The sequence below is a fragment of the Panicum virgatum genome, chromosome 9N, assembly GCF_016808335.1.
Source record: "Panicum virgatum strain AP13 chromosome 9N, P.virgatum_v5, whole genome shotgun sequence".
Lineage (NCBI taxonomy): Eukaryota > Viridiplantae > Streptophyta > Magnoliopsida > Poales > Poaceae > Panicum > Panicum virgatum.
In genome coordinates, this window is record NC_053153.1 from 24,565,291 (window position 1) to 24,581,259 (window position 15,969).

The 15,969-nt window shown below is 50.1% G+C and overlaps 1 protein-coding gene and 1 non-coding gene across 2 annotated transcripts; one reads left to right on the forward strand and one right to left on the reverse strand.

The window, feature by feature from the left end:
- Window positions 1–11,574: 11,574 nt before the first annotated feature.
- On the reverse strand, window positions 11,575–15,793 carry LOC120687352 (cellulose synthase A catalytic subunit 7 [UDP-forming]). The gene is made up of 6 exons (XM_039969321.1): window positions 15,352–15,793; window positions 15,049–15,243; window positions 14,804–14,963; window positions 13,014–14,679; window positions 12,497–12,847; window positions 11,575–12,386 (listed from the first exon to the last, which is right to left on the reverse strand). Exons 1-6 carry the CDS (start codon window positions 15,626–15,628, stop codon window positions 11,799–11,801), a joined length of 3,237 nt encoding a protein of 1,078 aa, XP_039825255.1. The 5' UTR covers window positions 15,629–15,793; the 3' UTR covers window positions 11,575–11,798.
- Window positions 12,901–12,971, forward strand: TRNAG-GCC. The gene has a single exon. It is a non-coding gene; the product is annotated as a tRNA-Gly (tRNA).
- Window positions 15,794–15,969: the final 176 nt, after the last annotated feature.

Here is a 15,969-nt window from a genome sequence, read left to right on the forward strand (position 1 = left end):
TATCTGAAACAATTCGACTGGGTACACCATGCAATTTCACTATGTTTTCTACGTAGAGCTTGGCCAGCTTCTCTACGTCGTAGTTGGTTCGTACGGGTATGAAGTGAGCCGCTTTAGTGAGTCGGTCCACTATTACCCATATGGAGTCATGTCCTTTCTGGGTCCTGGGCAAACCCACTACAAAATCCATCCCTATCTCGTCCCATTTTCAAACCGGAATGGGTAAGGGTTGCAACAAACCTGCCAGCTTCTGGTGTTCAGCTTTGATCCTTTGGCAAGTATCACAACGGGCGACAAATCGTGCAATGTCCGCCTTCATTCCATCCCACCAATATTTTTGTCTTAGGTCCATATACATTTTGGTGGATCCTGGGTGGATGGAGTAGGCCGAGTTATGGGCTTCGTCCATGATTATCTGTCTGAAGTCTCCCTTCTGGGGCACACAAATCCTATCGTTATACCATAACGTCCCCTTATTATCCACTCTAAAGTCTGGTGCCTTATTTTCTCCGGTCTGCCTCTGTATCTCCATCAGCCTCTTGTCCGATCTTTGTGCCTTTCTGATTCTGTCCTCTAGTGTGGATTGGATATTCAGCACTTGGCTGGAGCCTCGAGGGACAATGTGTACATTTAATCGTGCCATCTCCTCGCGCAGATGGTCATCCTAGGGTCCATAGGATTTTCGGCTTAGGGCATCGGCTACTACATTTGCTTTTCCGGGGTGGTAATGGATTTCCAAATTATAGTCCTTAACCAACTCCAACCATCTTCTTTGCCTTAAATTCAAATCTGGCTGGGTGAAGATGTACTTCAGGCTCTTATGGTCGGTATAGATCTCGCACTTATTTCCAATCAGATAATGCCTCCAAATTTTAAGGGCATGCAATACAGCTGCAAGTTCCAGATCATGGGTTGGGTAGTTCTGTTCATGAGACCTGAGCTGGCGGGAAGCATATGCAACGACTTTCCCGTCTTTCATCAGTACACAACCCAATCCTTGTCGGGATGCATCACAATAGATGACAAAATCCCGATGAATATCTGGTAGGGTCAGTACTGGAGCGGTAGTCAATCTTCGCTTCAGTTCCTGGAAACTCCTTTCACACGACTCTGTCCAGGTGAATTTCTTCTCCTTCTTGAGCAGCTCTGTCATGGGTCGGGCTATCTTGGAAAATCCTTCAATGAATCTCCGATAATACCCAGCTAATCCAAGAAAACTTCTGATCTCACTGACGTTGGTCGGTTGCTGCCAGTTGGACACTGCTTCGACCTTCTCGGGGTCCACTGCTATTCCTTCCGTGGTCAGAATATGACCAAGGAAGGCTACTTTCTCCAGCCAGAACTCACACTTGCTGAATTTGGCGTATAGCCTATGCACTCTCAGCTTTTCCAAAACTACCCTCAGGTGCTGCTCGTGCTCCTGAATGCTCTTCGAGTAAATAAGTATGTCGTCGATGAAGACTACGACAAACTTATCTAACTCGTCCATAAATACCTTGTTCATGAGGTTCATGAAATAAGCAGGTGCATTTGTCAGACCAAAAGACATCACTGTGAACTCAAACTGCCCGTATCGGGTGACAAAGTCCGTCTTCGGGATATCGCTCTCCCTAATCTTGAGCTGAAAATATCCGGACCTCATATCGATCTTGGAGAAGTACTTGGCCCCTTTTAACTGGTCAAAAAGGTCGTCGATCCTGGGAAGGGGGTACTTGTTCTTGATAGTGACTTCGTTTAGTGCCCGGTAATCTACACACAATCTCATACTTCCGTCCTTCTTCTTGCCAAATAGAACCGGGGCTCCCCAAGGCGACGAACTTGGCCTGATAAAGCCGATTCCTTGTAATTCTTCTAGTTGTTTCTTCAGTTCTGCCAATTCAGAGGCTGCCATTCTATAGGGTCTCTTGGCTATAGGGGCAGTTCCAGGGACAAGGTCAATAACAAACTCTACATCCCTATCTGGTGGCATACCGGGAAGTTCTTCGGGGAAAACATCTGGGTACTCATTCACTACTGGGACTTCTCCCAAGGACTTGGCTTCCATGCTAAATACCATCGGGTTTGATCCACTTTCCCGGGTATGACAGGTCACTCGTACTCCTTCTGGGTTCGTTAGGTGTACCACTTTGTCAGTACAACCTATGAGACCATTATGTCGGCTTAACCAATCCATTCCAAGGATCACGTCTATCCCTTCTAATTTAAGTACCACTAGGTCTGCTAGAAATTCTACCCCACTTAAATTGATCCTTACCCGTAAACAACCCAGTTGACACCTGATGTCACCCCCGGGTGTTCGGGTTAATAGGGGCGTTTTTAGTAGTACTGTAGGTATTTTATGTTTCTCCACAAAACTTGAGGATATGAATGAGTGTGATGCTCCAGAATCAAACAGTACTGTTGCGAGGGTTGAGCTGACTAGGTACTCACCAAGTACTATGCCCTGAGCTCCTTGAGCTTCCTGTGCGTCGATGTGGTTGACGCGGGCTCGTCCAAACAACTGCTGAGGCTGCCTCATCTGCTGACTATTGTTGTTGGTGTTGTTGTTGCCGCGGATGGGTACTCGGTTGGCACCCGTCAGAACTGGTTTTGGTCCGTTCACTGTGTTGGAAAAGGTTGACGTAGCCGGCTTGTTTTTGGCATAGGGGCAGTCAGCGATGAAGTGCCCCGTCTCACGGCAGTTGAAGCAGGCCCTCACATTGCTGTTGTTGGTGGTGACTTGGCTTGCATTACTCTGCGGGGCCCTTATGGTGTTCTGGCTTCTGGGCTGGGTGTTAGGGGCCTGTGGTCCTGTTACTTGAGACTGAGTTCTGTACGGCATTGGGGCTTGGGACCTTGGTGCATTGTAGCTGAAGCTTCTGGGCTTCTGGAAACGATCCTGCTGGCGAGACTTGCTCTCCAGGAACTTGCGCTTGTTATCTTTCCTTTCATCAATCTTAGCCTTCTCGGTGAGGATTGCCTTGTTCATCAAGGTGTTGAAATCAGGATAGATCTGAGGGTTGAGCAGGGTCCTGAGTTCTGGGTTTAGTCCCTTCTTGAACATATCCTGCTTCTTCTCGTCGTCGTTCACTTCTTCTGGTGCATAGCGAGCCAGCTCCATAAATTGGTGAGTATACTCTTCCACCGACATACTCCCCTGCTGAAGTGCGCGGAATTCATCTGTCTTGCGCTTCATGGTGGCCGAGGGAATGTGATAACGGCGGAACTCCTTTACAAATTCATTCCAAGTGATGGTGGAGGCATCTCTGGCAGCAGCGCAGTAATTCTCCCACCAGGCTAAGGCAGACCCAGTGAGTTGATGTGCTGCCAGCAGAACTTTATCTCGATCCTGGCACTCGAACGGCTCAAGCTTCCTTTGGATCACACACAGCCAGTCATCTACATCCAAAGGGTTGCTGGATCCAGCATAGGTGGGCGGCTTGGTCCTCAGGAAAGCTGCCAGCTTGTCATTCATGGTTTGTCCTCGTGGCTGCCTATTGACAAGGGCATTGGCCAGTGTTTCTAAAATGAGGGTCTGATTGTGGATTATTTGTGCCAGGTCCGTGAAGGGTGGTGGTGGCGATAGTGGCGCATTATCATTTTCTCCTCTGCCCTGGCTCACTTCTTGCTCATCCTAGGGAGGGTTCTGTCCATCCGGCTGCACTCCCATATCAGCGACTGGAGGGTTCCGAATGCGGGAGGCCCTCATAACGCTTCGGGAAGCCATCTGTAAATTGGGTAGAGTTTTTGTGAGGTTTAGGATTAAGTGATGTTTAAGTTAATTAAATCGTATTTTTGAAAAGGCGGTATCTACCTTCTTCCGATAAGCACACAAACAACAAGCACACACACATAGCAAACAACAAGCACAAACAACTTTATTACTGCAAGGGAGGGTACAACACGGGCAAGGCCAAACGCGTACTACACGTTCGGGTACACAACATCAAAAGAAAGGGGGCACAAATCTTCTTCGGACCACACGGCTTCATCCCTCGACGGTCGTTAGCACTTTAGGCAAACTCATCGGCTTGAGTGGGTTCTTCCCTGGGAAGAGAACTCACGGCTTCTAGGGGAATGAGCGATCCTTGCTCGCCGTCCTCTAGGTCTCCGTTTTCCCGGGGTTGCGTAGTGGCTTCTCTTGCAGCGGCGGCCGTAGACCTCCCAGGGTTCTCGGGTGGGGCTTGTGGGTGTCCAAAGAGTGGTCCCCATCCTATGACGGGTGTTCCGAGCAAAACATTGTCTTCTCTTATTGCCGGGACTGGGGTTCCACTTCTAGCCCATTCCTGCATACGCTGGTCCCGGGCTTGCCTGAGGCTCTCCTGAGCAACTGCTTCACTGCTGACCGTGGCTGCGGCTCTTGCCTCGGCTTGGACTGCTCGGATCTGTTGCAGTCTTACCGCGAGCTCTGCTTGCTCGGCTCGATGGGTCTGTTCCCTCAGCAAGTTGGCTTGCTCGTCAAAGAGCTGATCCAAGGAGGCTAGGTAGGTAGCCACTCGGTACAGGAGGCCTTCTTCATGGCGGCGCCGTTCTAAGCTTCTCATTTGGGCTTCCCAAACTAGGGTTCTGATAGCCGGCGGAAAGAACCTCATTGGTGTGGGGGCGAGGTGTCTTTCAAAAATTTGGCACAGGTAACGGAGTGCTTTCCTGACGGCTAAGGGATAGGTGTCCTGGTGCCTAAACCCTGTAGCGGTCACTCGCTATGACTGGACGTCGGGGTAGCGATCACTTCTAGCGATGACTAGGATCACCCTGCAGCGGAGAGTGCCATGATGTTCGTACTCTCTGCTGTAGTACCTTGGGCGTTCCGTGACGCCAAGGCTTTCCAGGGCGTTGATCAAGAGGCTGGGGAAGCCAGGTGCAGCTTGGCAGTCGCCCTGGGTCCATCCTTCCTCAGCCATCTGAAAACAAGGATAGAGTGAAAAACTTGCACAAATATTTGAGGTACACAAAGAGGGGTAGATGATATTTATTATTGCAACATGGTGGGATACATACTTTATTGGTACACGATTATTAGAGCAGGGATCCTAGCTTAAGGGCTACTCCTATCATGGGGACTCTTCCTCGATCCTAAGAGGGCGCTTCTTCAGTGGAAGATACCGATCCATCGCGTCATCTTCGGTCTGAGTACCTTTATCCCAGTGGGTTTCTTCAGGTTCTTCTTCTTCTGTCTGAGTACCTACATCCCAATGAGTTTTCATGGGTTCTTCTTCTTCTTCTTCTTCTTCTTCTTCTTCTTCTTCTTCTTCTTCTTCTTCTTCTTCTTCTTCTTCTTCTTCTTCTTCTTCTTCTTCTTCCTCCTCTGCGAGCCTCGTACTCTCGCATTCGGGCTTGGAGGGCGGCTAGGGAATTCTCGGCGCGTGTGACTCTTGCCTGTTGTTCTTCCAGTTCCATCTCTTTTTCTTGCATTAGCACTTGGAGGGCGGCTAGGGAATACTCGGCATGTACGGTTCTTGTCCGTTGTTGGTCCAGCTCTTGGGTTGCCTTTTCTGCTCTGTGGACTTGTTGCTTCAGTTGTGCCGCTTGTTCGCGGTAGAGTTCATCCAGGCCGGTGAGGTAGATGGATAGGTGAGAGACCGTGTCTTCTAGGTCTTCTTCTTCTCTTCCAAGTCCTCTCATCCGGGCAATCCATGTGCGTCCTCTTCCTTCAGTCGGCGGGAAAAATCCCATAGGAGTCCGCTGAAGGTGATGCCTGTAGATTGTGCGTAGTCGTCGCAGGGCTTTACGGGCGGCCTTTCGATAAGTGTCCGGGAAGCGAAAACCAGTGGTGGAGATGAACCAGGGATCCACATCTGGGTAGCGGGTGCTCCTTGCCACGAAGATCATCAGGTCGCACCGAAGAGTGCCCTTGGAGTCGTACTCCCGATAGAGAAACTCTGGTGGGTCCACAACTCCGATGCGTTCCAGGCTGAGTATCAACAACTTAGGAAGGCCAGGCTCTGCGTGACAGATTCCGCCGATCCATCCATTGTCAGCCATCTGGAATAGGGCAAGAACCAGTGGTGAGTGTTTGTGTGAGAAAGGGTTAAGGAAGGAATAATCCTAGTGTGAAAGGGCTTAAAACAGGGTTTCGCTCTTAGAGTCACGTCCTACGGCCAACCTACGGCTCTGATACCACCTGGAGTTTCCCCTCATAAGAGAAGACTTAAATGTGATACAAACACCAGTCCCAGGAGGCTGATGCCACATTTATTACATCAGATGGTTCATTACCGTACAAACCTCCGAGGAGGACACTCGATACAGATAATAATAATAATAAGTAACCAAGCTACGACATAACACCAGACCGCAACCCACATGGGGTCTAGCTCGGGCTCAGAGTACTGCGTCAGCGAAATCATCTCAAATAGGGCCGATCCACAGGCAAGGTTGGGTGTAGAACGATAACCCTACTCGGCGTCGTCTGGCACGAAGTCTGGATCTTCTTCTGTAAAAAGTAAGAATGGGGTGAGTACAAACGTACTCAGCAAGTCCAACCACACCCACGGAGGGAGTTATATCAGAATAACATGCACAGGTAAAACAAGGATAAGGTTATGGCTTTAATTTGCGGAAAGCTAAATTTTATGCAGGGGTTCGTTTAACCAAAAACATTTCAGAAAACAGTTTTTTGTAATGAATAACACGGGGTTTGAGTTTTAAACTGCTACCGGACTCCCCGTCCGTCGTAGCACTCGGCACAAATGCCGGACACAAATCCAAAACAACTCACGCTAGCCAACCCAAGGTAAACACTAGTAGTGAGACCACACCGTAACTCGCCCAGTACCGTGGGCACGGACTATTCGAATAGATTCTTAACTCTGCAGAGGTGTGCAACTTTACCCACAAGCGGGTACCACAACACGAGCACCGAAGTGTCGGTGTAGATCCCGACATAGCCATTACCCACCTTAGCTAGACCTGATCTGCCATCACGGGATTCACCAAAGGGTCATCAACCTAACTCTGAGGTACGACCAGGGTCTAAGTCACACTGAACATATCCCTTTTCCTTGGTCACCCGTTGCTCTCAGCCCTCCTGATGGCTATCACATCAACTAGTGGGGTTTATGCTAAGCCGTTGCCCATTCAACGGTCGAGTGGTTTGCACGATAGTGGAGTTAGGTGAGATGTAACACCAACTCGGTCCTTAGGGGTGACAAGGTGGATATCTCCCTTCCTTGCCCTGCCACAACGGCACGAGCACACAAAAAGGCAAATCCGTAGAATTGCCATCCATCCCGTCTAAACCTTCTTTAAAAAACACCACATTTATCCCATCCCACATACGCACACATTTTCTTTTATAAATCAAATAGCATTATGTGCAGAGTCCTAAGCGTTCTAATAGCGATTAACGTCCAAGCAAAATCAGACATTAATCTAGGTGGTCAAGGAATGGTTATAACAAATCAAGGGGTGGCTATCCAACTGTGTTTTCATGCAGGCAAAACATATGCAATTTTATAAAGCAGGCCAATAGGTTATGTTTATAAAAACTAGGACTGAAACATGCATCAAAGGGCGGGATTGAACTTGCCGTCTTCAAAGCCTTCTGGGATGTCCTGTCCTTCGGGCTCGGGGTCGCGGAACGGGTCCTCGTTCACCTGCTCATAGTACTGCTCGTTGACGGGCTCTCCTTCGTTCACTTCGTGGTCTATAGCGCACACAAACAAGCACACGATCAATATATAGAAAATAAAGATCTATCGTTGAGCTCGAATCGGGAACACATAAGATATGGAGTACGGAGTAATATTTTTGTGTGGTTTCGTAATGACATGGCCGAAACTAGGTCAAGAAAGGCGCGGTAGAGTTTCGGGCCGATCAGAGTTTGTTAGGTGCATGAAATGATAGGTTGGGAGGCCGGGGTGGAACGCGCGGGCGTGCGCGGGTGGGAGCTGGGAGCGGCCGGGGTGGCGCGCAGGGCAGGCAGGCGGGGCGAGCGGCGTTCGGGGCCGGCGGGCGCGTACCGCGCGCGCGTGCGCGCGTGGGGTCGGCGGCACACGGCTCTGCAGCGAGGGGGCGAGGTCGGGGCCGGGCCGGGGGGCGCTCGGGAGCGGGGCAGAGCAGGCCGGGAGCGGGGAGGGGTGGCGCGGTCAGGCCGCGCGGCAGAGGAGGAGGGAAGGAGAGAGGAAAGAAAAGGAAAGAAAAGAAGAAAAAGGAAAAATGGGAGAGGGAAAAAGAAAAGGAGGGGAGAGAGAGAAAGAAGAGAGCGGGAGAGAGATTCGCGCCGGATCTGCGGCGCGCGGTCGGCCACGCGCAGCGCCGATCACGCGTGTTCGGTCGGGTGCGTGCGCGGGTCAAGGGTGAACAGGGTGATGGATTCGGATGTCGGGGTCGGGTCTTTCGGGGATCGGGCGGAAAAAAAAAAGGTTCGAGCTCAACGACAAAAAACTTTTTAACCCATTTTATCGCGTGAATTATTTCGGTGGATTTTGGGATGTTACAATATTCCATCACAAAATATAAAAAATTATGAGAACAATATAAACTGTTCCTTTAATATACGTATGATGTTGTGCTTTCTTTATGGGACGACGTATGGCAGCAGGTGCTGCCCGTCAAGTCTATATATCACCCGCGCTGCAAATTTGTAATCCATCGCCTGAACACGTATGTTTGCTTATTCAGCCCAATAGCGCTTGTACATTCGGTGCGGGAGTACTCCTTTTGGTTGGATCATATGTGCATATACATGCATGGGCTCCTATGTTCCTCTCACTCTCTCTTACATGTACTGTGCTTTTGTGCTCATCTTTCTTTCTCTCTCTCTCCATGCATGGTCTAACACCACACATACCCACTTGCATGCATGTTTGGAGCTTGTTTTTTTCTCTCTCGATGCATGGTATGAGACCACACACCACACATGCCCACTTGCATGCATGTTTGCAGCTTTTTTTTCTCTATACGTGCGTGCATGCTCCTTTTTTCTCCGTACATATATGCTGGCACCTGCAGTCACTCCTCTCCTCTTTTCTTTTTTCCTTCGATTCTCGTCTTTTATTCACTACGATGACTAGTTGTTGCTGATTTTATTTACTATGATGACTCATTTAGTCACTATGCATTTCTTCTTCATGTAAAATATTTATCTGCATGTAACTAATTTATTCGCAATACCAAAATATTTGTTCACTTTGTAGATTAAAATTCTTCCATGATATTGACTCATTTGTTCGTGATATTTATTTTTATTATTTATCCTATAAAATCGAATGTTCATGATATGTGATATTTTGTTCGTTGTATATTATTATTTATTCGTTATGTTTAACTTTTTGTTTGTTGAAAATAATCATTTGTTTATGTTGTTAAAATATTTGCTCCAGTAGCCAAAATACATTATTGAGTATTAAAAAATAATTTTTCAAAATATCATGCAAACATAAGCAAGTATGGACTTACTTTGAAGATCTTGTCATAAGAAATACTAGACAGGTTGGCACCCTTGCGCGCATGTATCAATATTAAAAAATGTTATCGTATACTATATTGTATAGTATATTTAAAGCAACATCTTGTTGATGTATTGAATGAAATGTAAAAGTTACAGTAGATCGATGTAGTAGTTTAAAGTCTGAGAGCGCGCTAGATGTACAGAAAGTTTTTTTAGGATTTCATTTGTTATGTTAGTAGATATAGTTAATGGATTGTTTTACATTAATTATTAATTTTGGTTGGAAAAAAAGATAAGAATAGCAATCAATGGATGATTCAATTATATATTTTGCGAGTTTCCGAAGTGAAAGCAAAATCCAATAAGTAGTAGAGCTACCACATGTGAACGTAGTATATGAAATTTGGTTATTATTTTCATACGTAGAAAATAGTTAAATATATTTTGTGGTGGGATTCAACTGAATACTATGTGAGTACCAACTGAATAATACGCGGGTCGCACGTGGGCCCTGCATAAATAGTACATGTAGGAATTTATTTTTTTTATGTTAGTAGGTATAGTTGATGGATTGACTTACACTAATTATTAATTTTGGTAGTGAAAAAAGATAAGATTAAAAATGAATGGATGATTCAATTATATTTTGTAAGTTTACGAAGTGGAAACAAAATCTAGTATACATAATCTTGTTATTATTTTCGTCGTATATAGAAAATAATTAAATATACTTTATGCGTAGGTCCCAATTCATAGTATGTTGGTCCCACGTGGGACTCACATACTATTCATGCGGGTCCACGTGGGTCCCATCTAAATAGTAAGCAGGTCCCATCTAAATATTACACAAATCCCATGTGGACCCGCATGAACAGTGTGTGGTCCCATGTGGGGCCACGACTCACCAGCATGCTCCAAATCTTGGCACATTAGTATAGTACATATATAGATAATGGTGCAACCTAAATTAAATTTGGATGTTTAGTTTAATACTTATAGTTTTTTTTAGTTTTGAATTTGCATGCATATGAGTAACTAGGTGATACCCGGCGTGTTGCTGCGGGATTTCTTAAATAAAATTTTAACATGAAATTTGAAAGTAGAAAAGTTAAGATGATTGCATAGCAACATTCACAAAAAAATCGTTGAAAAACATAAATAGATGGCCCTAGTGGACGTTGATGTGACATTTGATATAATGGGTTCCTATATGATGCGGATAACTTGCATACTAAGAGAAATAGAGTTAATGACTTTAGTGGGTGTCATCTATATAGGCTATATAGATTATATGAATTTTACTTGCATGTTTTTTCAGTATTGGGTAGAAATCGATAAACTAACAGAAGTAACATCAATAGAATATTTGATCACATTATAAAAGAATAAGTGCTCAAAGAAATAGAGTATGTATATGAGTCTTTACGTTAATAGATTAAAGATTAAAAGTATTGCAAAAATAGAGTATGTATATGACTTTACATTAATAGATTAAAGATTAAAAGTATTGCACATAGTAGAGGTCATATGGATATTTTCTTGTTTATTGAATCTCGTAAAAATCGATAAGCTAAAAGAAAAAACACCAATAGAATATTTGATCACATTATAGAAGAATATGTGATGAAAAAATAGCGTATGTGTATGATTTTACTTTAGTTAATTAAAGATTAAAAGTATTGCATATTGTAGAGATGACATGAACATTTTTTTGTAATTAATAAGGTAGTTGAAAGTTAGTGGGACACTTAGTGGAGAATGAGGTGGACACCTTGCATGAAGAGAGAAATAGTTAGTGGGTGCTATCTATATATGATATATATAGATAGATTAGATCTGCCTGTGCTATTGTGCGACAGCATGTATTGTGGTAGTGCGCGTGACAAATAGAAATACCGCAAACTAGTAGATAATCTGCCTGGTTTACACCATGCGGTCGAGCAAATTATCTCCACAGCGGAAGGAATCCATCATCACGTGATCAGTATAAGCGAATTGATTGTAACTCGACTAGTAAGATTAGTTATAGTGTAACTCGTACATCTAGATTTGGGTTAATAATTAGTGATCATGATTAGGCTAAGCTAAGCTAAGATCCTATTCATGGTTAACTAACGAATCTAACAATGCATATATAGTCGGTAGTGATGTGGATTGTCTTGAGGATCAAAACATCACACACTTCTAGATAGTCCTTGTTGTCGTAATTGAAGAAAAAAAGTCTCCTTTAATTTGATTGGAGGTCCACCACAGTTCGTACAACCCCAACACGTACTCTGTCTCACTCGATCACAAAAAACTTGTACAAGAATAAGTCGAATATGAGTAGAATCCTGGTGGTCCAAAAGTACATGCGCAAACGCGCTGTCGCGTCCGTACATGCAAGCAACTGATCTATACGGACATTCAACAATCGAGCTCGATCAATTCAGCACTCGACTCCGCACGGCTTGAGGATGGGGCCCTTGGCCTTGGGGATGAAGGGGTCGATCCTAACCCAGACGAGCGAGAAGATGGAGGCGAGGAGGATGGACCAGAGCACGACGATGGTGGGCGTCCGGTTCTGCCTCCCCATGAGCCCCTTGAGGAAGGGGTAGAGGTGGACGATGACCCAGAAGGAGAAGAAGAGCTTGCCGAAGAGCGGGCCCCAGGAGCCATAGCCGTTGTTGACGGCGTCGGAGACGCCGGCCACGATGCCGACCATGTTGATGATGATGAGCGTGGTGGGGGGCACCAGCAGGGTGGTCCACTTGAAGAGGTAGAGCTCGCCGAAGGCGTCCGTCTCGTCGGCGGCCGCCTTGGAGGTGACGGTGAAGTTGGTGTCCACGCCGCCCAGCACCTTGAGCAGGCCCTGGAACACGGCGAAGAGGTGCGCGGAGACGCCGCCGATGACCCAGAACTGCTCGTTGCGCCACCAGTCCTCGATGCTCACCCCGCTCCACCGCAGCTCCAGCACGCCCGTCGCGATGATGGACAGGAACAAGGCGATGAACCAGATGCTGGCCAGGTTGTTCAGCTGCAATCAATGATGTTAGTAATTCAGTTGATCGACCGACCATCAGGATATACATCATGCCAATAACATCAGCTTGGAATCGGAATAAATAATGTACTCAGATGACGCACCGTGGGGATGATGAACTTGCCGGTGAGGAGGCAGACGGCGGGGATGGTGCAGTAGGCGAGGAGCGGGATGGAGGTGAAGGGGTAGACGATGGTGTTGGTGTAGGCGAAGCGCTCCAGCCACTTGAGGCGGCCGCCGTAGGCGTACCAGAGCGGGCAGTGGCGGCTCATGAAGATCTCCACGGAGCCCAGCGCCCAACGCAGCACCTGGTGGAGACGGTCGGACAAGTTGATCGGCGCCGAACCCTTGAACGCCGCCCGCGCCGGCGTGCAGTACACCGACTTCCACCCGCGGCAGTGCATTTTGAACCCAGTAAGAATGTCCTCTGTCACCGACCCATAAATCCACCCGATCTGAAACCATTCAGGTAATAAAAGGACATGCTTGAAGCACAATCATCAACCGTGCACCAGTGGTCTAGTGGTAGAATAGTACCCTGCCACGGTACAGACCCGGGTTCGATTCCCGGCTGGTGCATCTTTTTTTTTTTTGCTATTATAAAAATTACAATACAATTACCTCCTTGCCCCATTCGGTCTTCTCCTCGTAGCCGCAGCTGATGACGTGGATGGCCTCCTTGATGAGCGAGGCGGGGTCGGCGGCGGCGCCCTGCGGGAGCCCGCCGTCCTCGACGAGCGTGGAGGCGATGAACACCGGCGACTGGCCGAAGCGCTTCTCGAAGCTCTTCTGGGACATGAGCGAGGAGCGCTCCAGCTCCTCGTACCCCTCCAGGCCCTCCTCGATCTCCTCCAGCTCGAACGCGCGCGGGTGCTTCTTGCCGAGCCCGCCGCCCTTCTTGCCGCCGAGCTTGTCCTTCTTGCCGCTGCGCTTCCTGTAGAAGCCGAGCAGGCCGCGGCGCGGCTCGTCGCCGGAGTCGGCGCCGCCCCCCTTGCTCTTGTCCTTCTTGCCGCGGCGCTGCTTGCCGCCGCCGAAGCAGCAGCAGCAGCAGCACCAGGACGGCCAGCAGTCGCACGTCATCTTGGGCCTCTTCTCCGGGCGCGGCGGGTCGTAGCCGTAGAGCGCCTGGCGGTTGAAGACGCAGCCGGTGCCGACGTAGACGGGGCCCTGGATGCCGTCCAGCCCCTTCATGTTGATGTCGAAGAAGACGACGTTGCGGTTGGCGTAGCGGTCGTGGCTGTCGATGCCGTCGAAGCGCTGCGGGAACTGGACGTAGCAGAGCTTCCTCCCCAGCTGCGGGTCCATGAGGAAGCACATGGCCTCGCGCACGGCCTTGCTGTTGTTCACGTAGTGGTCGCAGTCGAGGTTGAGGATGAAGGGCGCGTTGGTGAGCACGGCCGACACCCGCACCAGCGCGTTCATGGCGCCGGCCTTCTTGTGGTGGTCGTACCCGGGGCGCTTCTCCCTGGACACGTAGACCAGCCGCGGCAGCTCGTGGCCCTCCACGTCGAGCGCGCCCTGGGTGCCCAGGTAGACCTGGATCATCCCCGGGTGGTCGCGCGTGTTGTTCCCGGGCCACGGCGTGCCGTCCTGCATCACCCACCCCTCCTCGGGCTTCTTCTGCGCCTTGGCCACCAGCGCGTTCACGCGCACCTTGAACTCCTCGTACTCGCGCTTCATGGCGCGCCGCTCCTTGACGAAGGTCGGCTGCACCTTGTCCTTGAGGTAGTCCATCTTCTGGGAGAAGTAGAACTCGGGCGCGCGGGGCTCCACGGCGAACTTCTTGCAGAAGGGCACCCAGCGCCGCGCGAACTCGGCGGTCTCGGACAGCGTGTCGAAGAGCAGCATGGAGGCGCCGTCGTCGGAGACGTAGCAGCTGGTGCGGTCGACGGGGTAGTCGGCGGCGAGGATGGAGAGCACGGTGTTGGCGGTGATCAGGGGGGGCTCCTTGAGCGGGTCCACCGTGCTCACGAAGAAGTCGATCGGGGCCAGGCGGCACGCCTCGCCCTCCCGGTCGTACCGCAGCGCCAGCCGGTCCAGGTACGTCTCCCGGGTCACGGGGGCCCACTTGGGGAGCTGGTCCAGGATCCACGAGAGCGCGAACCAGAGCTCGCACACCACGGACGCCAGCCACAGCGGCACGGCGTCCGTCGCCGGCGTCGTGATCCGGAACTTGAGGAAGAAGCACAGCACCACCAGCCGGAGGACGATGACGATGCGGTACGGGTTGATCTGGCTCGACGGGATCGGGACCTTGCGCCACAGAGGCTGCCGGGCCTCGGCCAGCCTATTTAATGGATTTTTTTTGTTTAATTATCACTTATTAGTGTTGCTTGCGTTGGAATTATTCAGATGAATGGAAGGAATATAATTGCTTAGCTAAATTAGTGCTAGCTATACTAGCTGCTTACAGCATGTACTCGTCGTCGTTCTTGTCGTCGTCGTCGTCGCTGTCGTCGGGGTTGAGCTTGTTGCCCCTCTTCTCCTGCTTGGTCTTCCACTTGTCGATGCGGTCCTTCCACTCCATGCTCCCCTCCATCTCCCTCTCGGCCTCCAGGTCCTTCCCGGCCACTGCAACACAGTTTATTTTTTATTTTATTGGCACTTGCACACATCGATCTTACGACTTTGCAACCTGCCTACACCGATCACTCACCGCTTCCGGTGAAGGAGGAGAGCGTCTGGCCTCCCGTCCGCCACCGCTGCGGCGGGTGCTCCCCGTTCTCCGAGTAGACGTCGAAGGCGACGGGCTCGTGGGGCTTCTTACTCGGGCTCTTGGCGGCGGGGAACTCCTCCTCCAGGTCGTCCATCTCCGGGCCGTCGTCTTCGTCCCCTTCCACCCTCGGGCACCCTGCAGCAGGATCAATAACGGATCATGCAATGCAATTCAGGTATCTGTGGTTGGTGACTTGGTCTACCAACGCATGCAGCGAACCAACTCAAGTACTCAATTGCTGACCTTTGTGGCGCTTGTAGCGGGTGTTGCACTGCGGGCAGCGCTGCGTGCCGTCGCTGCGCTCGTACTCGTAGCAGGGCCGGCACACGGGGAAGCCGCACTCGGCGCACGCCACGAAGGGCTGTCCGTCCTCCCGCGCCCCGACCTCGTCCCCGCACACGCGGCACGTCCTCACGTCCGCCGCGGCGCTCCGGGCGGCGCCCGGCTCCGCGTCGCGGCCGCGCACGACGTGCAGCTCGCCCCGCATGTGCGACCCCGCCGCGAGGCCGCCGGCGTCCATGGCGAGCAGCAGCGGCGGCGCCGGGAGGAGGGGAGTGAGGTATCGGTGAAGGGACGCGGGAGTGGCTGGCTGGGTGATATAGCTGGTGGTGGGCGTGGTGACTGGTGAGGGGGCTCTGCGGGAGCGGGCGGGTAAGGTGGCGGGGTGGCGTCCCGCACCAACCGTGGGTTGGGGAGTCTGGCCGGTCCGGCGTTGATTAGAGCGCAAGCCAAGGCAGGCAGGTGCATGACAAGAACGGCAGGGCTCGCTTCGGCAGCAAGGCGGTGTGCCGATCACTCGCAGTGACCGTGAAGCAAACGAGCCGACGACGTGCGTGCGTGCGTGCCCGGGGAAATTTCCTG

Coding starts and splice junctions, on each gene's coding strand:
- LOC120687352 (XM_039969321.1), bottom strand. CDS start 15,628: ATGGACGCCGGCGGCCTCGCGGCGGGGTCGCACATGCGGGGCGAGCTG. Junction 15,244..15,351: donor CCGCTACAAGCGCCACAAAG/GTCAGCAATTGA, acceptor ATCCTGCTGCAG/GGTGCCCGAGGGTGGAAGGG. Junction 12,387..12,496: donor GCAAGTTCATCATCCCCACG/GTGCGTCATCTG, acceptor CATTGATTGCAG/CTGAACAACCTGGCCAGCAT.